The sequence below is a fragment of the Triturus cristatus genome, chromosome 5_1 (genome assembly GCF_964204655.1).
Source record: "Triturus cristatus chromosome 5_1, aTriCri1.1, whole genome shotgun sequence".
Classification (NCBI taxonomy): Eukaryota; Metazoa; Chordata; class Amphibia; order Caudata; family Salamandridae; genus Triturus; species Triturus cristatus.
In genome coordinates this window covers 813,824,850-813,848,272 of record NC_140587.1, presented here as the reverse complement: position 1 = coordinate 813,848,272, position 23,423 = coordinate 813,824,850, and the positions used below count along the sequence as shown (strand labels likewise).

The following is a 23,423-nucleotide window of genomic DNA, read 5'->3' as shown; positions in this document are numbered from 1 at the left end:
TATGGGCAACGCAGGGTATCATGAGAGTGAGTGAGCAAAGGCCACTTAAAGTGTAGGGTGTTTAGAAAAATAGATATGAGGTGGAATGAAAACTAGCCAGAAACCAAGGATGACCAGGTGAGTGAGCCCTCGTGAATACCCAACTTTATCCAGGACTAGATATCGCTCCAGGGGGATGGGGTAAGAGATCTCGCGCTGACTACGGCTAGCCTGAGGGGCCAAATGGCCACTGAAAAAAGACTTTTCCTCCCGGACAGTGGGGGAAATATCAAGGGGCTGTCTTCTGTAAACACCCCCCTGCGGGTGACGTGGCCTTTCCAGCTGGCTGGCTCTTTCGAGTAGTGCATGGTTCTCATAGTGCAGCATGGCCACCCCCAACGTTGTAAGAAGTGTTCCCTCGGAGGACGAGGTGTCCCCTCCGGCCAACAACAGAGGCGAGCGTTTGCTGGTTTGTTTCTTGTATTAGTAGATTACCACAGTCCTTATTGATTGATTGATTAGTAATGCCTGCCGGTCAGAGTCAATCGAAGGCAGCGGTAAAGCTAAATATGCGCTTGAGACAATCTAAGGCTGGGCGGCCAAAACGGGGCACTTTCAGGCACATGCATCAAGCTAAGAATTAGCAAGACCTTGATTGCGATTTTTAAGGAATCGCAAATAAGGATTCGGTATCTCCTATGCATGACGCAGATACCGAAAAATTACCAAATCGCTAAACGCAATAGCGAGAAAACAAAAAAAATCGCTAATCGCTGAAAACACACAAATTGCGATCTCGCAAATTGCGAGATCACTATTAGCGAGATCGCAATTAGTGAAATCGCTAATTGCGAGATCGCAATTTTACCGAGTCGCATTGGGAGCAGCATGATGACCTCACAACCAGGAAGTAACTCTTTCCATGTTGCAGTCTGTGCCCATAGGAAGCCGTAGCAGAGTGCCTGTGGAGAGCTGTGCAAAGGAAGACTTGGCATCCAGACTACTGCTAACACCAGAAATGGCCCACACATCAGCAGAGGAGGGGGCAGGGGCCAGAAAAAGAAAGATCAAATTCAGTGAGAGGGAACCCGAGTACCTCATTGAAGAGGTTGTAAAGAGCCATGACAAGCTCTTTGGGAAGCTCTCCCTAAAAGTCCCAGAGGCTGAGAAAAGACGCATCTGGAACCGGATAAAAACAAAAGTCAGTGCTGTGGGTGTGACACACCGCAGCATTGAAGAGTTAAAAAAACGCTGGTATGATCTGCGGAGCCGTGCCAAGGAGCGAATCGCACAGAGGCTGAAGGAGGCAAAGAGCACTGGAGGAGGACCCTCAACAGTCCCGGACAACACAGCTCTGGAGGACCTGGTGGAGGGCACAATCCTGCCAGAAGCTGCAGTGGGAGTGACAGATGGATACATCCGGCGCAGCCTGCAGTACACAAGGTAAGAGGCACTATAATATACCCATCAATGTAAATAATAATAGCGCACATACAGTAATAAGAAGGCAAGCAGCTGTAATCAACCCCAGGCCACAGTTCATATACAGCTACTAATGCATCATGGGATTCGTAGTCCCCTGAACCAATTAGTGAGTCACATTGCACTTTGTGTGACCATTGTGCCAAAAAAGCTTCACAGACAGTGATTACAGACAGTGAGAATGTAAGAGCTAACAAAATCACCATGTTGCAAAACATTAGCCCAAACAAATATTAATCTTGCACTGTTTCACACCACAGGTGCAGAGGAAGGAGACACTGATGAGAGCGAATGCAGGGAGAGCGCAGAGACTGCCGTTGCCATACTAGTCACACCTCCCAGCACATCCCAGGCACCCATAAGACGCAGAGCTACAATCCCTCCCCTTCAGCCAATGAAGAGCATTCCGGAACCTGAAAGGGCACCTGCAAAAAGCCTGCCTAGTGTCAGGTCCACCACGACCACACCGCAGACACCGGTCCAGATGACGCGAAGACGCAGGGCAAGGGGCCACATATCAGCACAGGAGGCATCGACTCCAAATGTCTGGGGAGGTGTCGAGTTGCAGATGATGAGGGTGCAGCGCCAGCAGGCACGACACATGGGAGCCATCAACCTGCAAAGGTCTAAATTAAACAAGAACTTCTCCACCATGGCAGATCGCGTGAGTGAACTCACTCAAGCAGTTGTGGAAGGCAACAGGCACACCAACGCGACATTGCACGAGCTTGTGCGTGTGATGCAGGAGGGACACAACACCGAGAGGAGGAGGCATCGCGAATTCATGGCGCGCCTGGCTGGATATACAAGATCCAACAATAAGTTGTGCAACGCTACTGCACTGCTGTCACGGAGGTCGGTGGCAATGCAGATTGACATGGGGCATTGTTGTGGGGACGTGGCCAGGGCCCTTGGCCAAGTTACCACTGCTGTTGAACAGCTCCAGGCTGGTGCAGGTGGCCTCAGCAATGCCACTGGAGATGAGGGGAGTGAGGGGGCTTCCAGCCTGAGCAGCATGTCTGCGCCAGTCAGCACTGGCAGGAGGTGTAGTACACGTCGTTCGACACTTACACTTGCACCAATGGGTGGGGATGCCGATGCAGGCAAAAGATGCCTCGGTGTGCGTGGGAGGAAGCGCTGAGCACACACATACCTCCGGACAATTATCCATGGTGGCGTAACCATGGTCAGGATATACAGAGGGACTGGTAATTAAGTCCGAATCCTTATCTGATTAGTGCCTTGGTACATGCCGTGAATGTACCCTTAAGCTACGTGTATGTTTAGACACACAACAGTCCATGTTCACGTGCAAATAAAAACTTTGCATGTAAAGAATGATAGTTTCTGTCTCATGATTACGTACCTTTGAAGTGATGTTGGGTGACATGTGCACGTTTCCACTGCTCCTCCGCTGAGCTTGCAGGATGCGGGTGTCGTGGGTGTACAGGGGGCTGGTTGTCCGCAGTGCCGTAGGCATCTATGGGTATGCGTCTTGTGGTAGCTATGTTGTGCTACATTGCACATGCTGCCACTATCCTACAGCAGGTCACCAGCTGGTACTGCATCGCACCACCAGGTCTGTGCAGGATGTGGAGGCGACTCTTGAGCTATCCAAATGTCTGTTCAATCACATAACCTGTCCTGGTGTGTGCTGCATTGTACCGCTGGTCCTGTTGGGAGCCTGGGTTCAACTATGGGGTCATGATATAGTTCCTCACGGCGTATGCACTGTCACCTACAGGGTAGTGTGGAATGTGTTTGTGTCAGATATGCATTGCCATTACAGAATGATTTTGTGTGCATAAGTAGATTGTCTGACCTAGCAGGTGTACCTCGCCATATCCCCCCCTGAGCAGGTGTGTGTGTATGCCAATGTATCGGAAGATGTATGAATCATGGATGCTCCCAGGATATTGCGCTACGATGTCGGTCATGATGTTGTTCCCATTGCACATTGCTTGGACATTGATGGAGTGATACGATTTCCGGTTACGGAAGATCTACTCATTGACTGCTGGTGGACATATGGCTCGTGGGTGCAATCTATGCATCATATTACATTAGGGAACTGTGCAATTCGATATGAATGGAGTTTGGGTGGGTTCAATTCCCTTTGGGTTGTGGGGAGGCTGATGTGGTTGTGGATCAGAGTCATCATGGCAGCCAGGAAGGATCTAAAGAAACGTGAGAGGGAGCCTTGTGATACCCCTCCCGCTACCGCCACTACCCCCTGGAAACCTCCTGATGCAAGTAGGTGCAGGCAACATTACACCTGGACATGGGGAGGGATGGCATGGGTCCTACGTGTCTTGCGCTGCATTAGTGTTTAGAATTAACCTATGCGGTAAAGTTTCATGGCAGCGTTGATCCTGTACTAATCATATATGTCCTCATCAGTTCGTCACAACAGAGTGATGCGCAGGCAGAATATCCTCTCCTGGAATCTCCTTCTGCCCTGGCCTGCTGCATGGATCCTCATCCTCATCACAAACGCGTAGTGTGCCGCCCTTGTGTGCGTCCTCTATGGACTCATTGGTCAGTTACAATACCCCTCACCAGCTTATTAGCTGTAGTGAAAAAAGAAGAACATTTTTTTACCACCTGCTTCTGATTCTCCTAAATCTGCACTGGCAAAATTGCGATTTTTGGTAAAATCGCTATTTGCGATTTTTGATGCATCGTTTAGCGATTAATTATTGCTATTCTTTATTTGGCTCACGCGTTTTATCTTTTAGCTGATAAGGATTCGCTATTTCTGGATTCCCGGTATTTGCGAGTCGGTATTTTTGCGATTATAGGTTATTTGGTTGATGCATTGGGAAACGCTACAATGCGCTCGCAAATTGCTAATCGCTAATTTTGCTACCACATTTTGGCTTGATGCATGTGACGGTTTGTATTTAAGGTCACCGGATAACTTCATGTTCCCCACTCTTGCATTGTTTTAACATGCCGATTTGTTTCTGCCGAAATTAATCTAGGCTTAACTCCCAGAATTTGAGGATGTGGCCTAACGGCCAGAGTTGGGGAACAAAGATCGAGCATCGGCGTTGGCTCAACATCCCGTGATTCTGGGCAAATCACTTAATCTCCCTACCAACAAGCATTAAAAATGCAATAGGTCTCGCCTTTGACTAAGTTAAAGCCATTTGCTTTGCTATAGAATACCATTAGCAAAGCAAATGGCTTCAACTTAATCAAAGGCGAGACCTATTGCATTTTCAATGCTTGTTTTTCTCTCTCCTAGCAGCGAAAGTATTCAGAACCATGTTTAGCGGCTCTTGCTTCTTTTTATACTAGCTACCCTGGCACATTCGGCGTTGGTTTTGCCTCTGCGTGAATCCAGGGCGTTGTGTTTGTCGGGTGTCTGCTTGGTGCACAGTGTATTTATCACAGGAAAGGGCTGGGAGGCGGCCAGATCTCACGGCCGAGTCACAAAAGCCATTTATGAGTGTGTATCCCGGCAAACGTGTGCTTGTCGCCAGCGCTGTGACAGAAAGAGGCCACATGTGACAGGGAATAATAAACAGAAGTGAGTTTTCAGATTTGATAGAGAACGTCACTGTTACCGGTTTGAAATAAACCTTTGGTTGGCAGAGGTAATAGCAGCTTATAACCCCACCTGCTTTGGCTTCCCCAGTAAAAGACTTCCCTGTGGACGGCTCCCTAGAGCCCCCTCTTACAGTCCACCTCGGACGCAGTTCAGTGTTATCTTCTGCGAACGATCCCAGCACGTATCTGGGTGGACAAATAAGTGAACACTTTTGTAAGGTCTAACAAAATAAAATCACATTTTTGGTCATTAATAACGCAAAGGCCAAGTTCTGAATTGTAGTGAATCACTTGTTTGTTACTCCTGGTTTGAAGAAGGGGTACAATTAGAAACAGCATGTCGGTGCACCAATCTTAGCATTATATTTGATGAAAGATTAACCTGCAAAGCTCACTCACTGATTAGAAGGGTTGCACTAAGAGGATTTGTAATGAGCCTCTCATGCAAACACTCAATATGGTAGGACCTCTGTGTTTACTATCCCGAAGGTCTACGACGCTGGGGTTAAGCCTGTTTTACTGAATTGCGGCTTCGCTTTTGCCAACACATCCTCAACAGCAACAGTCATATCATTACAATATGTCCAAACCTCTGGCTTTTGAGAAAGTGTTCTTGAAAGAATACAACATTTGTGTCTGAACTGATGCTCTGGAATTAGGTTTGGATGATCCCTTTGTAAGAGTTTTAACATTTATCTCGGAAGCAGTTAAATGCTTGACAATTATAAAAACTAGCAAGGGGGTACCTAGTAACTCTGGCGATTAACTTTTATTTTAGGTTGTGTATGTATAGCTCCAGCATTCTTAGATTATGATGTAGTAAGTTTGTGTATGGTGTATTTACATAATGCATTAAACACTTTTATATTAATTTAATGATTTATTTTCTACTTGATATATTTTTAGGTTTTATCTACATGCACGTATGCTCATTTATTATGATGTATTCCTCCACTTGGGTATTTTTGTATTGCATTAATCCTGTATGCTAATAGCTACACAAACTTGAAACTTCAACTCGATATGGATACTGTAATGAACTGTAGGTAGATTGGCTCTATTAACTTCGAAGATACTCTTTTTATTTGAAACATACAGGCTCTGATTCACAAAAAATAATTGCTTAATAAGTCAAGTTATGAGCCTAACGATTGTTTGTGGTTATTTTATTTAGCACTCACAAAAAATCCAAAGTATGTATACAACTACAACTAGGAACATTTTACATTTCTGTACAGATCCCTAACTGTAAACTGAATTATTTTCACCTGGCAGTGAATATTCTAGTTTATGGTTCAGATGCAAAAACATGTTTTCTGTTTTTCTGCCATTTGGAACAAGCATTGGAATAGCCAATAGGTCTCGCATTTGGGAACTTATAAGTGTTTAGCCATGCAATAGTTGGTGTTGTTGCACCAAGGATATTCTGCTGCTTAACTAAATACTTATAAGGTCCCAAAAGCGAGACCTATTGGCTATGCCAATGCTTGTTTGGGAGTAACATCCAGTAGATCTCCTTAGCCTCAATTGAAAACGTTGTCCTTTGCGGAGAAAAGGAAAATGTGCAAGTTTTTCCCTCCTCTTCCCCTGAGTTGTGTTTCCAGTAGTGAAGGGATGCTTGAGTCTTGCATTGGAACTTGACAGAATTCACGTAATATTATGGAGACACCTCAGCAAATACAAGTAACATTTTCGGTGAATAAAATGTATGCCGAAAGCATTGTTCATCGCATATCTTTAATCAATTAGATTAGAACTCCATATTTTCCTCACAATATCCTATTATTATTGTTATGCAGTTTGTTGTCAAGCTATGTAATACGTCCTGCATATCCGGAGGCCAGAAGGTCTTCCTTGTCCCATTAGCAACAAGCATTGGCATAGGCAATAGGTCTCGCCTTTGGAACCGTGTAAGTATTTAGCCAGAGCTATTGGCTTTGCCAGTGTTTTTAAGCTATGCTGTAAAGCAGCATGAGTGTTCGTGTTTTTGTTTAGTCTGTGATATGTGACTGTAAGTGTGTTTGAGGTCTTGTGTTTATCAACCGATCTCCATACCTAGTCTGTTTGAGTTGTGGTAAGTTGATGTAATTTTGCGTTCTCCTGCCACATAATTTACTTAGCCGTGCCGTATAATTCCAGTGGCCCTGGTCTTAGCCTTTGTACGTTATTTTGTGAATATGGAAGTATACTTCAATGTGTCTATTGTAGTGTCTATCTATCTATTCTGGGAAATTCACTTAATCTCCCCTTACCTGCCAAAAATAAGTGCACTTGTGCAATGTCACTGATGCTCACCTTTGGGTCAGAGTTTGTGCTATATAAAAATGCAAAAACAAAAGAGGCAATTTGCAAGGACAAAACCATTTTCTCCCAATTTTGAAAGCGTTTTGCAATTGTGAACATACCTATTTGTGCTTGTGAGTTTCACCTATACATACATGCAAGGAGATTTAACAATGACCCCCCCCCCCCCACACTCCTCCCCCCCCCCCCCTCCGGGAGTACCACAGAAGACTAAAAATACCCTTTTTCAACATATGAGGAAGGTTACTGGTCTTACTAATGTATAAAGCGTGACACCGAAAGTTACAAACAGGTAAAGAGAAGTACTTGTAACATTAGAAAAAATAATACTTTTAATTCCACTTCTTCTCAATAAGCATTTCAAGAACAAGAAAACTAGAAGGCATTTTTAAGGTAATTTTTTTTTTTAATAGGGTCGTGCAGTTCTATATAATGTCTTATTGGTTGCATATAAGGTAACAAAAATACTTAACACTTTTTTTACTAAACTTTTTAACATGCTGCTTTACAGCATAGCTTAAATACATTGGTAAAGCCAATAGCTCTGGCTAAACACTTCTAAGGTTCCAAAGGCGAGACCTATTAGCTATGCTAATGCTTGTTATCACGGTGTACCGCAATTAAGGTGTAAATAAAAAGATCAACTAGCAATCCTATTCAGAGTTTCTGCTTAGAGTTATTGGGCATTGTCCTTTTGGTAAACCAGAGTGTTCTGTTGCTTACTACTAAACTCCTCAAAATAAATATGTTTTGTAATATCCCAGATGATGAATAGTGGTCGTGCCATTTTGAATTCATGCTCTCGGTTTAGTCATCATTTACATGTTGGGTAGCACCTTGCTTTTTAACAGTGTTTTATATTTAGTGTTGGTATACATCTCCGTTTGCTTTTGTACCATTGCATAGTGGCATCTTGGTTAAACGAAGTTGAAAGCGGAAGTTTAATCTAGAATGTCAGCTGGTTTGATTCGGTACCTCGCTGGATGTTGGGAAGTTAGTCATTTCCTGGCAAATAAAACAGTTTCTCAGAAAAGACATCACAACTGATTTCGCATTCCAGGCATGAGCTCTTCGCTGACGACAACGTCATTGTGAAATTAAATGTCTAGAGTAGGTGGTGTTTTCACCACAACTAAATGCAGAACACTTGTTTTTAGCCAGAGATGGTAAAATCACAAGTGCTTCATTATGGGGTTATTTAACCTGAACACCACCCATTAACTGGGTACAATACTGCTTTCAAACATAACCTGATAAAACTATAGGCAGTTTAGTACAGGAAAAATCAAAACAATTCAATGAAACACATTCTACACCTCTTTACTTGGCGTGTTTATCATTCATTTTCTACACCACAATGCACAGGCACACCAAAGCATGCCAGCTAGCCCCCTTGAAACATTCAAAAAATTACCATACACATCACAATATCTAGCTACAACTCTCGCTGCGCTTCGGCAAATTCCTTAAAACGGAGTATTGAAAGCAAACCTTTGACGAAAACACAGCATTGGCGGTAACGAGTGAGTGCTATTGGCTAAGTGACTTATCCTACAAATTCAGGGGCGGCTGGTGACATTTGAAAGTGGCGGGGTGTTAAATGATTGCAAAGGAATCAAACTAACATGTGAGCAGTCGCGAGGGGGGGGGTCACGCGCAGGGGGGTAGCATGGGAGAATACAATGAAAACTAAAAGGAAAACTTACTTGACCGCCTTTGCTCCTGGTCGGCGTTGGCGCCTCTGCCCCCTTCAAACCGGAACACCACGTCAGCACTGGAGTGGCAACCCCTCAGCCAATCCTGGTGCTGCAGCAGCTCCAGGATTGGCTGAGGGCACAGCTTACGCTACGCCCGCCGCCTGCCCATTAGGAGACCGAGGGGCTCCTAATGGGCATGCGCAAGGCAGTAAAAACACAAGTACGCATGACTGGGCACGGGCTAAAAATTACTCTCCATGCCCACTCATGCGCACTTGTGCTGCAGTGCTGGCTTTCCCTGGCTTGTCTGACAATGCATGTCTGTCAACATGACGCCGGACCACCCACGGTCCGACGTCATGCTGACTGACATGCATTGTCAGTTCTCCCCACCCTCGGCGTCTCTGAACTTAAGTAAACTAAGTTCAGAGACACCGAGGGAGCTGCGGGCGGGTGCGCGTGGGCGGGGGGGCAACGCCCCCACGGCCCCAATGGACGCACCGCGCCTGTACAAATTATTTTCCTGTTAAACCTTACTTCTGGGCTTGCACTTTATCATACAGTCTTCTGATGAAACTGTGCAGTGGCGCTTAGAAATATGTGAAACTCCTAAATATACTACATGCACTATTATGGGAATTAACTAAATAGTTCACATGCAAGCATCTCCTGCATACTGTTCCCTCTTTCTGTTTTTTTTTATTAAATGATTCTGATATTGCATGTGTTAGGAAGTCCACTTTTTTCTCCTTTACTACTCCCCCTGTCAGTTTTTCTGTGTGGCCACATGATGTTTTTGACTTCATTTGGTGCGGCTGCAACTTAGACCTCTGACATACTTGTTTCCTTAAAAAGACCATTTTTAGCCAAGAGGTGCCTACTTGCCACTTCTATAAATAAACTGTATGTGTGCAAAGGATTTGCTCGGCTTTTTATTGGAGAAGTGGAGTGCTAGTGCGAAGAAAACATTCGCCAGGCAAGACTGCATCATCATTTTTAAGGTCTTCCATGGATTAACACTTCAGGTGCCAGGAGCAGGCATTCTCGTCTCCACTGAGATTCCACCCTTTGTGTTCCACTCTGTTCACCCTCGCGATCTGAGTGGCGTTGCAGGTGAAGTTCTGAGGCTGCATTGAGAGCTGCGCCGTGGTGTAGTCTCCTAGGATGTTCCTGGCAGCCTGCAAGTTTGCAGAGGTTACAGTGGCCGATATTGGGCATCAATAGTAATAGTGGCATGGCGGTGATGGTCCTGCTTTGGGGGCTACTGAGTAAAAGCAGCAGCGCCCGTCCACTATGCGAAGGAGTGTCACTAGCCAATACCCCTTTTTACCCCCCCGTATAGCACCCTCAAAAACTTGAAACATAAAACAATAAAAAAAACAGGTTTTAAACTTTTGGAGGCGGGGCCAGAGGGCTGACTGGCACGAGGGGGAGTGGTATGCACGGCATTCAGTGCACATGTGGGTTTGGCCGGCCATTTCAGGGCAGTCATACTGACATGTGCACTGAAGCTGTCTCCAACCCGAGCTGCGTTTCCGGGTTGGAGACAGTAGGCACAAGGTTCCCAGTCAATCTCACTGGGACTGCAAATCCAGGGCGTTCAGGCCAATCCTGATGCTGCTTTCATGCTGCATGAAAGCGGATTCAAGATTGGCCGCAGGAGTTTCTGGGAGCCTGTCTGCAGAGGAGCAGAAGAGTGCAATGCAGCTGGCTGAAGGTAAGTTCTTTTTTTTTTCTACACACCTCTCCCCCACCACTCTGCCCTGACACCAGCGGCCACTGGGTGAAGAGAGTTCCAGTCCGGTGCCTTGGAAGAGACTGCTGGTCAGACCAGGCATAGGAGCTGCAGAAACATAGGTATTGTGCTGAGGACTGCCTCGACTGCATGTTTGAGCGGTTCCTGGCTGCATCTTCGGAAAAGCCTTCTCCTTCGACACTCAGGGCTCTACCCATATGTGGCTCATCTTCCTATTTCTCTTGCATTTCTCCTCAGTTTTCTGCTCCGTTTAATGCTTTTTAGCAGTGAGTAACCACGGCAGTGGCTTTCAGGCTATTGGAAACCTGTCTCTTTTGTACATTTGATGTGTGTGGGGCGCTGGCCACTGGGGGCAGTCTGACTTGTGAAACCTAATTCACATGGAGGGTCCCTCTGGAAGGCTAAAAGCTTCTCCGAATCTCAACACAAGCAATGTCCAAGGAATGATAAGGGCAGGCAAATCAGGAGAGAGGCCCTCCCAAGAGATTGCCTCGTTTTTTGCTACAATCTTGGGGTATGGCCAGTAGAGCAGTCCTCAAGAAATGCTGTACTTGGATATGCAGGTTGATTTTTGAGTTTATGGATGACAAATGTACCACATAGCCCTGCCTTTAAGGAACCTAGGGTGCCCCCACTCTAAAGCAGAACTGGTGATGCAAGAGTGTATAGGCACTGGCTGTAGTTTAGGGTCTACTTCGTTGATACTGCAGACTCCGTTATCAGCAGGGGCTATTGAAGCATCTCCCCAGTGTACAACTATATAGTATTTAGGCCCTCACAGCAACAAGAAGATATGATATCTGCTCCTAAGGGGGATGTAAGTTTAGAGGCCATTAAGAACACTGTAGGAATCCGTATAGTATCACCCAATGAATGCAAAGAGCAAGCAAGGGCCAAGCCTGCTAAGTAGGGTTGAAACTGGTGTCATTGAGTAAAATGCAACTGTTACAGAACCTTTTGGATTCTTCATTACCTTCTCTTTCACAGTTACCAGAATCTATGGTGAATACTGAGCCCAAAATCTCTCTTCCGAATGGCCCTTCAGTTAATAGTTTGCGATTCTTTTAGCAGATATTAGGGACTTCAGAAATGATCAGTCACTGGCTATTTCATCTCTGCAAGGTCATTAACTAAGATTGACAATATGTTTACTCTTTTTAGGTCGAGCCTAGTGCAGCGCGCATGTGCTGCTCTATGGGAGGCTTCTTGTGAGCACTCCAAACGTCCCCCAGACTTCTCTGTGTGGGTCTGGCACTCCCACACATTCCATTGGCCGTTGCGTGTGGCTTTCAATAATGAAAGGACAAAATTGGCCAAAGACTGGTGCATGTCCCGCCTTTTCTGTAAACGTTCACTCCCACGGCGTTTGGGTCTCGGGAGCGAGCAGCGGCGCGCAGTGTGTCAGCTGCATTCCTCCCTCGTCGTGTATAGTTAAACACAGCGCGGTTGCTTTCACTTTTGCGGCCATGCTTGCTTACACGTGTGACCAGATATTACTCTCATATATACACATCTGTCTGCCAGCAAGCCCAATTACACCTGAATCATCTTTCCGGTGCCACGCATTAAAACATGCTAAATAAATCCACATTTCTGCAGCATCTGCTTTAATCCTCTGCACTAGTTTAAAATGCTGTTTGTTCGCTACCAATTAAGAAACTGAGAACAGCTAAACTATAACATTTTTCCTATATTGTCAATTTCTTGAGCGCAAGACTTTGTTAAAATATGGCAGAGGCTGGCAGTCATTGACTCAACTCCGTATGACACCGCGCTCTACGCGCGCCACTTGACAACCCCAGTGTGTTTGTTCCGCCAGTGTTTTTTTTTCTTCATTTCCAGCTGTATTGCAAACGGTTAAATCTAGAAGCTCCACAGTAGCTAACTCTGATGTGATGTGGCCTGTAGCACACAAGTGCTGTGTGCATCTGCGTCTCATCTAGGGCCTGGCTGCAGCTACTGTACAATGCTGGAGGGGCATCTTGACCGCACTGTGCTCTGGAAGTCCGTCCAAGGCAGAAGAACTTCGGAGGGGGTGTGGTGCTCGGTCACGGTTAGTCCCAAGGGTGTGCATAGATTTAAGACCACCCCATTGGCGTATCTTTTAGTACAACCGATTATTTTTATTTTTTGTAAGTTCCCCGATTAATATGTATATAAATATATAATCAAATGCACAATTGTCTTCCAAGCTCTAGTTTATGGATGCATGCTTAGATTGATCAGCCGTTTCGAGCACAGCCTTCTGACTCAGTGGTTTGCAAAGTGCCCAACTGTACATAACAAACTATCTCTGGGAGCTGGGCCTTCCGTCAGTTAGGGCCTTTCGTTAGTGAACTGGAGGAAATCTGTTTGCGTTTGGGTTTCAGCTGCAAGAATACATATTTTCTGGGGGAGTTGCACTTTGAATGCTGTGGCTGGAAGCCGATGTGACCCACCCCTGTATTTTATTTTCTGTTTATTCTGGCGCTTTATGCGAACATGAATAGTTTGTTACCTTTCAAATGTGCTGCTGGTTTTCCTTAGACTAGGTTTCACAACACTTACAGTCGCGAGGACAGCAGGGAAAATCATTATTTCAAGAAGGCCAGTGACAGACCCGAGGGGATAATCTCAGTAGAAGAGTAAAGAATAGACGCAGAAAATCTGTGGCATTGCAGCAGTACAACGGGCTTGGTGATGAGGTCTGCCTAGAAACGTGTTTAGCTGTTTCACTAGTTTCATATATTCAAAATAAAACCTACACAAAGAAGGGTTTGGGTTAACCCTCTACATCCATTGGTCTGTGAGCATAATTCATACTTTGCTTCCTCTCATGACCACACACAGTATTAGCAGTGGATCAGCCCATTTCAGCCATTAGCTCTATTCTGCCGTGAGTGACTGTATTTGCAAGTAACCTAAAAATGAGTGCATGTCAGTGCGCTGTCTTTCCATTGTGTCCTTTCCCAGGTTTTCTTTTATTTATTTACCCAGGTACCTTAATTTCTTTATTAATAAGTTGTCTTTGTTTTTAAGATATAACCGCAGTGCAACAGTCAATGCTATATAAGTAAATGAAAAATCTATTGAAACCAAAACACTTTCATTGGAAACGGCATAGCTAGCAAAAGCCGGACATGTTGGCTTTGCCTGTGCTTGTTTTTGTCTACCTCTGTCCTTCTGAGTGGGAGTCTTGTTTACTTGTATTTGTTTCTTCTGAAATAGCACACCACATTTGAATTTCTAGCTCTGATTAGATTTTTTTATAGGCCACACATTTTTAAATGAAATCTGAATTATTGCAACATTGTGCAACTGCTTTTGCCTCCTGCTGCTCTCACGAACACTCGCACCGTTGCCTAGAGTTCAGATACCTCAAGGGAATCAGCCATGCCCAAGGTGGATGCTTGAATTTGGCAGCTTATTTCTAATGCAGGGATCCAGGTGAGGTAGAGCTGGAGTACGAATTATTTCAGAGGTAATGTGCTGTGGGCATGTAGGGAAATGGTTAGATCAGATGGGCATGACAGCTGTTTTTGCTGTGACTTGCTTTGTGAATCTAGGTAGACCAGGAATACTTCTCTGGACTGCAGCCATACTGTTGCACGATTTACTCTCTGACTCCTGCTTTTGTCTACATTTAATTAATATGTCTACTATTCCGTTATGTCACATAGCGTCTACAATGCTCAGAGGCCGCTGAAAGGTGTCATTTTGGTGTTATGTAAAACATAAAAATACTTATGAAGCATGGGGGTTGTGGCGGTTGCTAGCTTGTGCGGGCGGTGTTTGCAGACCTTCAAATGGTGATTGGTCCAGGCTCTAGAAATAAGTAATTAGCATAGGATTTCACACCCCCGCCCCCTCCCCCAATGACCCATTCCTCAGCATGTCATGAGATCGTGGTCAGTATGGATCTCTGGTTTGATGTCCTGTTCTTCGTTTTCTGTTGCTTTGCCTTGATTTTTACCGCAGTACAGTTGTTCTTTTTAAAGGGACAGGGTGAAGCAGAAGAGGTTGGCACAAGTTGAAATGCTCTTTTGTTAAATTGGTCAGTGTGTTATATTTTTTAAGCATCTTCGCAACATAGAAGAATGCACCGTAGGAAGCACATACACATGTTATCCAATTGAAAAGCATGCATACAGCATGCGGAAGAGGCAAGCATTTTGTCATAAATCAGACTGCATAACACCATATATAGTAACTGTACAACTATTCAATACCTAGCAACACAATATATAGGATAATGTGCTGCATACCTAAACGCTTATAAGGTCCCAAAGGCAAGACCTATTGGCTATGCCAATGCTTGTTTTTCTGAGCTACTCAATTAGATTGAACAGTGGGTCTCTGATCTGGAGGACAGTTCAGTTAAACAGCAGAAGTTTGTAGATAATGCCGGGAAAGAACTCTCCTTGCTGAGAATAAAACTATAGTAGTTGGAAAATCATTTGAGATGTTCAAATTTAAGGTTTGTTGGTATCCCTGAGTGTAAGGAGGCCAAGGAAGGAGGGGTAAATACCCTAATTTTGATTAAAAAAAAACATGTGCTCACCAATCCCCCAGCAGATCTATCAATTATGCGGGCCCATTGGGTCCCTTTTTACTCCTCTCCAAATGTGAAGCAGCTGCAAACAATTTTGGTTTACTTTTCAGATTACAGGGTCAAGGGACATTTCCTATTAAGGGCAATTCAGCAGAAGGCGTTTGTATTGGAAGATGACTCAAATTTTCAGATTTTTTTCTGACAAGTCGATTGCGGCAGCTCTTCAGGAGAGAGTTCAAGGGCGTGATTGGCTTGTTTAAAGCAGCTGGAGCTTAAGCGGTTATTTATCAGCAATCTAAACTAAAATTGCTTTCTAAGGGTCTTTTTTGGGTGGTTTCCTCATGTACAGAGGCTAATGATTTGCTAAAAAGGGTCAAGATGAATTCAGTTTAAGGTGCTGTGTTTTTTCCCTTCATTTCGTGGGTGAGGGTAAGAGTGGGGTGGAGTAGTGTTCAGCGGAGACTAAGGTGCCACACCGGGGCACCCATCAAGTGGGGGGTGATGGGTGCAGGAGGGTGTCGACGGGGGGCTTCCTTCTAGAGGGGGGTATTGGGCTTTGGGGATTGTTATGGGGGGCTGGCAGGTGGCTGCTTGGAGGTGGGATGGGCACGATCAGGGTGATTGTCAGCATTCACTAGAGGGTGTATTGATAAAAATGGTGGTACTAGTGAGCTAAAGTGCTTATGTTCTATGATAGAACAATGTGAAGTATTTTTATACATACGGCACAAGAATGCTGTTTTTGCTATTTGGAATGATAGGGTTTGTTAAGGTGATTACCTGTAATATAAATGGTTTAAGCAATAGAGGAAAGTACTTTGCAGCTGTCAGTTGGTTACGATTACTCAACCCCAATGTAATTTTCTGACAGGAGACCCATTTAAAGTCAAATACTCCTAATGTAACTATCCCTCCTAGATTCTCCCAATTAATATTTTTATCTGCCACAGTGGAATGTCGCAGAGAAGCTTTTTTTTTCTTTCTAAACCCCTTCAAGAGGAAACTAGCAAGTGAGTCTTAAAAGAGATAACCAGGGGGCAATGGCTGTGGGTTATAGCACATTTAGATTCACATCTCTTTAATGTTATTGACTATAATGGCCAGTAGAGGTGGATACTCTGCCTTTAAAACAAATTTATGCAGCTTTGATGGAGGCAAAGGGGGAGATTTTAATTTGCTCCAGAACCTTTTGGTCGATAAAAGACCATTAAAATTCACATCCGTGGCTTTGGTAGAGAGATTTAAGGAATGTTATGGGTTGTTGGACCCATGGTGCACTGCCTATCCAGATTCTAGGCAGTTCACTTGCTTTTTGAAGCGTTTTAAGCCTGCATCACATTTTTTATTATCTCTATCAGGCTACTTGCAGATTATGTGGAATGGCTTTTCTGATCATTTTTATAGAACAATTTTCAGTGCCAGCAATAACTCTGCCACCATGTTAACTTTCTGGGAGTGCTTTAAGGAATGTTTTCATGGGTCGGGTTATTTCCTTTAAAGCAAAACAAGGTAATTCTTGTGGATCATTGATCAAGACAATGCAAGATAACAAAGGGAGGGAAATCAGAATGAGTTCAAGAGCATGCCCTCCTTTTTTTCCATTTGAGTTTTATAAGAAATTTGCCATGCTCTTAAAAGATTTCTTGATTAAAGTTTTTAATGAAATAATATTTGGTGGGTCTTTTTCTACATCTTTTACTGAATCTATTGTATTAAGCTTTTTTAAAAAAAAAGATAAACAGTCTCCCAATCCTAATTCTTATAGGCGTATTAGTTTAATTCAGACTACGAACTTTTGATGAAAAACATAACAAATCGTTTAGCTCCTGTTGCTCAGAAATGTATTCATGGCAATCGGAATGGTTTTCTTCTTCACAGGTCAGTGGTGGCTAATACTATTTGCCTCAGCCCATAGATTATTTTGCGACCACTAAAACTAGAGCAGCTGTAATTATAGTAGATGCAGAAAAAAGCCTTTCATCTGGTAAGATGGGCAGCACTATTTCAGATACTGAGGAAGTTTGGTTTTCCCGACCAATTTTTAAAGATTTTGAACAAGTTGTATTAAGGGGCAGTAGCTAGGATCAGTATCAACTCATACGATGTAGGGCAAATTCATATTTTTTGGAGGATGCGTCAAGGTTGTCCCCCTCTTGCTGGTTTTATTTACATTTTTTATTGAGCCACTGACTAACGAAATGCCGATTTAGTTCTCCCTACAGTTTTAGGTATATCTAATCTAAAATGTTTTGCTGACGAATATTTAAAGAACCCTCAACAGATTTAAAAAATGTACTTTAATTGGGGGTTATAAGATGAATCACAAATCATAAATTAAATTTTTTGATGCTTTGAAGGACAATCTCCCAATTGAAATTAAGTGTCAGTAGGTGCCTACTCGCACTGTTAGATTCTTGGAGTGTTTGTAACTTTCAATATTTTAGATCTTTACGAGTTAAATTATCATGCAACGCTGTTTAAAGTTAAAAGATTGTTAGAGTGATACAATTTCCTACCCATACTAATTGTAGGTCGATTTGCCTTAGTTAAAATGTCAATCCAGGGAGGCGTGGCCTGAGGCGTTAAGATGGCAGTCGCACTCTAAGAGTGCTCCAGACCCCCTCTGTCATTCGCCTTCATCTGCCCGTTACCTGCTGTTTTTCGAAGCCTTTCATCGGTCTGCGGCGATCCGGTGGCCCTCCAGTTGTGTTCCGGTCCCACTCCTCGGCTGCTCGGGGCCTCTGCTGTCGTGATCTGGCCTGCTAAGATGGCGGCCTCCTCGGCGACCTGGTAGGGCATTGGATAATCCGGGACCCAGCGCTCCTCCTGGGCTTCCCTGGCCGCTCCGGAGCGGTGATTGCACTCGCCTACTCCTTGGCGCGGCTCGGGCCTGGCCGTGCGCCTCGCGGGGGGTAGCGGTGGTGCCGCAACGGCGGCGTGGGGCCGGCCTCCCGCGTGAGGGGGGCCGGGAGTGGCCCGGCTGTTCTTTGACTCCGCTTGGCCGCCTGCATCTATCGGCCACTTCTCTGGGGCTCACGGCGCTTGGAGGTGCTGCCAACTTCAGCTGCCATCGTCGGGCAGCGGTGTACCGGAATTGGGCCTCCTCCCTCCCCTGGCGGATCCTGGTCACCCTGAGCACTGGGCCTGGCCTGGCCTTCCGGACGGCGTTCAGCAGCGGGCCACAGCCTGGCCTGCCGGGACCCGCCTGCAGAGCGGCGCCCTCCTGGTGGGCATTGTCTGCATCTACAGCTTCGCGGCCTCCAATCCTGGCCGGACCGGGGCCCTTTTGCAACCTTGGGTCGCAGCGGCGCTACATCCTCATCCCGGCCCTTGGGGATGGCCGGCCCTGAAGCAGCAGAGACCCCCCTCTGCCCCCCCCCCTACTGGCAGACTACTGGTGAGTGGGGTGTGGAACGGCGGGCGGAGCGGAGCGTGCTGCCTGCCCCTCCATTGCTGCCCCTCACCTGCATCCACCTGCACCTTGGCGGCACCCAATACCCGCCATCCCTCGCCGCTGCCAGGTGACGCTTGACCCCGGCTCTGGCCCAGCTATCGCCTGCGGTGGTGCGGGGGGTGGCTTGTCTCCCTGGGGCCCTTCATCGGTGATTCTCTGGCGCTCCTCCTGGGACGGGGCGCCTCCTCCTGCTGATCGTGCCACCGGACCGGTTCCGGCTGTGTCCTGTTCTTCCCTTGAAGTCCGTGGGGGGCGGACCTGATCGCCCGGGCCAGAGTATTGACGGTCTGGGTGTCCGGACCCCCCCCCCCCCCCCCTGGGGTCTTTGAACGCTCTCTCGCCCACGCAGCGGCCGAACTCTACCCTCAGTGACGATGGGCAGACATCACGCCCTCCAGACCCCCACCCTGCAAACACAAACTAAAATGGACCAGTACACTACGAGCGAGCGGGACTTGGGTGGGGGGGGGGGGGCTTCCAGTGCTCCTGCACCTGCTGGGGTTGACCTTTCCACTATCTTAAAAGCGATTTGCTCATCGCAGGCCTCGGTCCATGGCGGAGGACGACATAGGCCAACTCAAGACCCAGGTGGCCTGCCTCGTGAATCGAACCTCAGAACTGCACCATCGGCCCGAAGACGGTGAAAACAGGTCGAGGAGGATGTGCGTCATAGGATTTCCCATGGGTGTGGAACAGGGACACGCGGACACGTTTATGGAGACCTGGGTACGATCCTGGATGCCCGCAGATTCCCTCTCTCCATGGTTCGCAATCGAACGTGCCCATCCATCCCTGGCTCCCCGGCCCATCATCCTGCGAGTTTTCAATTTCCGAGACAGGGACGCCATCCTTAGGGCGGCGAGGTCACAAGGCCCACTGGTGTTCCAAAGCAGCAAGATGATGGTATTCCCGGAATACACCAGGGAGGTGCAGGCCCAACGTTGAACATATGACGATGTCAAGCTGAAGTCCACAACTTGGGTCTTCGCTACGGCCTTCTATTTCTGGCCCGGCTCCGAGTTGTTTTCTAAGACAAGACTCTTTTCTTTGACAGCCCCCAGGCGGCCTGGACCTGGCTTACGGAGGAGCGCCCTCTCCGGAACCGGCCTGTTTCCTCCCTGACCGGACGAGAGCCGGATCAGCATCAATCAACCTTGCCCATGCTCCAGAGGCGCTGCACTAGGTCCCGGAAGAAGAGTGATCACCGCGATGCAGCCTCCCGCTCGCCACAGGCAGTGTCTCAACCACCCCCTCCCCAGACGTCGGCCACTCCCGGCTCCCTGATTGACCTCTTCCACATCCCAGACCCCTCAGAGACATTGTGTCCTACCCTGTCCGATTCAGACCTGTCTAGGAGCCCCGTGCTCCATGGCACTGGGGACGATGATGGTGTATGATCTCAAGTCCCTCAGACATGAGAAACCGATACCGTTCTTCACAATGTTCGTACAGCAGGGGTCGCTATCCATTCTGCGAGCGCGGGGGGGTCCACCTCTGCAGGGACTGTGTTCCGATGACTGTCAACCTTGTTGCCTAGACTTTCCCACCTTCTTTTGTTGTTTATTTGTTCCTTTTTACAGCTGATAAGGAATTTCACATCCGCCTACATGGAAGGGTCCATCTCTGCCAAGTTCATGTTCTGCTAACCGTTTTAGTTTAGCACTCAGATTCCTTTGTGTTGGTGTTTCCTTTGTTGTTTCCTTTTCAGGGCGACAGATGCTTCATTTTCAGAAGTGTAGGGTGAGGGGGAGTTGGGGGTTTGCGAGGGGGGTAGACTGTTGTCTCCCGAGTGTTTGTTGTTTTTGGCCGCCTACAGGCTGCTGTTTTTTGTTTTTCTATGCAGCTTTCCAAGCTCACACGACACCGATGAGGACATGGGCCTTGCCACACCATACGGGCTACATCCCCGTGCCCCGGTTATGGGTCGTTCTCTCACTTGGGACCCGGGTATACCTCGCACTGTCCCCTGCACACAATACCCGCCTCAATGCTGTCCACCTTAAGTAGACCCCTCCATGTCCTGTCATGGAACGTCAGTGGCCTACTAGATCACATTAAGCGCACTGCTGTTCTTCGCGGCGCCCAATGCCACGCACCGGACATTCTTTTCCTCCAGGAGACGCATTTTCTTGGTACTCACTGCACCTTCCTCGTCCGCTACGGGTTCGATAGGGTCTGGCATTCTGGTTTCTCACGGGGTTCCCGGGGAGTGGCCATACTGATTCGTAAGGGTCTTCCCTTTTCCTTGACACAGGCCGAGACGGACACACAAGGCCGCTATGTGGCCCTGACCGGCAGGATTGAAGGGCACCCTATTAATCTCCTGAGTGTATATGTTCCCCCTGCCACACTCTCCTCTACCCTTCGCCACCTCGCTGGCGTTTTCTCCACCTTTCCTCCGGGTCTGGCGGTCATCGGAGGCGACTTCAATGCCGTTCTGCACCCGCCGCGCGACACATCAGGCGCTCCCTCTGCGTCCCGTCTAGCCTCTGTTAAGCGTCTCTCTGATTGGTCCTCCGCCCTGGGTCTCTGCGACGCTTGGAGGGTGTGGAATCCCCGTCAAGACCAGTACACCCACACCGCGGCGGCCCACCACACACACTTCCGTATTGATTTGTTCCTACTGCCGGCCTCCGACTGTCAGTTGGTGTCCGGGGCTACTATCTTGCCCCAGGGCTTCTCAGACCACTCCTCTGTCTCCCTCCATCTCGGGTCTCATCCAGAGGGCGGCGGCCGCATGACCTGGCGTATGAACGCTTGGTTTCTGCAGGACAAGGAGTTTGTTGACTCCCTTGAGCAAGAGCTGAGGCAATACATTTTGATCAACACGGGCTCGGTCTCCTCGCCGGGTACGTTGTGGGAAGCAGGAAAGGCTAGTATACGGGGAGGGGGCTAGGGGTTTAGTTCACGCAAAACGAGCGGCTCAGGCCGCCCGCCTTGCACAGCTGGAGGCCCACGCTGCTCAGCTGGAGGCGGACCAGGCCGATACTGACAGTGCGGATTCCACCCGACAGCTGCCTCTGCTCCGCGAGGAAATCTGTCACATCTCCTTGGACTCCGCTAAAATGCTTTGGCATTCCTCAGTGGCGCGCGTGTATGGCTGGGGTGAAAAAATGGCAAACTACTCCACAACCTAGTCCCATACCCCAAAGCTGACCGCGTCATCCCGGAGGTTCCTGATGCGGCAGGTTGTCATCATTTCACCTCGCGGGCCATTGCCCAAGCCTTTGCGGGTTATTATGCCACTCTGTACGCAGCCAGGCCTCCTGTGGCCTCCTTGGCTGCAGTATTGTCAGAGACCGGGACCCAACTGCCTCGCCTTCCCCAGGAAGTCTCAGAGACCCTGGATCTCCCCCCCTCCCCGGAGGAAATACACTGGGCCATTTCACTTCTGCATTCGGGCAAGACGCCTGGGCCAGACTGCTACCCCCAGGAATACTATGCAACCTATCGCGACCTGTTGGTCCCGCACCTGGTGGCGCTGTTCCAACATGTGGTGGACACGGAGTTCTTTTCCCCTGAAGCGGACGTGGCAACCATTGTGGTCCTCTCAAAGACACAGCCGCCCTCCCTTGCATGTGCGGACTACCGCCCCATTTCCCTCATCAACACCGAGGTGAAAATCTTTGCCACTGTCTTGGCTCAGCGTATCTGGCCCCACTTGCACGTCTTAGTTCACCCAGACCAGAATGGTTTTATGCCCGCCCGGGGCACTCGGCACTGTATACGCCGCCTCCACCTTGCCCTTGCGCATCGCCACCGCCTCACCCCGCCACTGCTTCACCCCGTATTTTGTCTTGCTTCTCATCGATTTTGAGAAAGAGTTTGACACGGTTGATTGGAGCTATTTGGAGGACATGTTGGAAGTGATGGTGTTTGGCCTTCCGGTCCGGCGCTTCATCTGGGTCCTTTATTCCAGTCCTACAGCGCGGGTCTTAATTAACGGGGTGCTTTCGGAGAAATTCCCCATCCAGAGGGGCACTCGCCAGGGCTGCCCACTCTCACCACTCTAATTTGCGCTAGCAATGGAGCCCCTGGCCTCTCTCATATGCCAAGACTCCGGCATCCACGGGTGGGCTTTGGACCCCTTTCAGGTCGACAAGACCGCCCTTTACACCGACGACGTCCTCCTTTTTCTGGCGGACCCAGAGAGCTCCGGCCCATGCTGCCTGGATGTCCTCTCTGCCTTTGAACGGGTGTCGGGCCTGCGGCTCAATCCGGCGAAGTCCACTCTGTGCCTGCTTCGACTGGCAGACGAATATTCCCCTGTGCAGGCTGTCTTTCGAATACCTGGGAGTCTGGATCGCCCTGCTTCCAGAACTCGAACGGGCCCTGAATATCACGCCCCAGGTCAATAAGACTAAGGCGGACCTTAGGAGGTGGCAATCCCTCCCTCTCAAACCCCTTGGCAGGAGTGCCCTCTTTAAAATGATGGTTCTCCCCTGCTTTTTGCACATTCAACCAAATGTTGCCTTTCACCTTCCGGGGAGCTGGTTCCGTAAGATTGATGGTATCCTTACCTGGTTTTTATGGGGAGGCGGGAGACCGCGAATGTCTTTGGCACACTGCCGCATACCCCCTATGATGGGGGCATGGGAGTCACCAACCTCCACCTTTACCATCTGGCCACGAGGCTCATTGTGATCCACGATTGGTTTGCGGGCG

At 47.7% G+C, this 23,423-nt stretch overlaps 2 protein-coding genes across 3 annotated transcripts in view; both read left to right on the top strand.

The window, feature by feature from the left end:
- Positions 1-23,423, top strand: part of PTPN2 (protein tyrosine phosphatase non-receptor type 2) — a 520,264-nt gene that overhangs the window by 206,910 nt on the left and 289,931 nt on the right. The gene's annotated exons all lie outside the window — the stretch shown is intronic.
- Positions 1,233-2,793, top strand: LOC146831511 (uncharacterized). Its single transcript, XM_085604159.1, has 2 exons — positions 1,233-1,422; positions 1,722-2,793. Exons 1-2 carry the CDS (start codon positions 1,389-1,391, stop codon positions 2,600-2,602), a joined length of 915 nt encoding a protein of 304 aa, XP_085460285.1. The 5' UTR covers positions 1,233-1,388; the 3' UTR covers positions 2,603-2,793.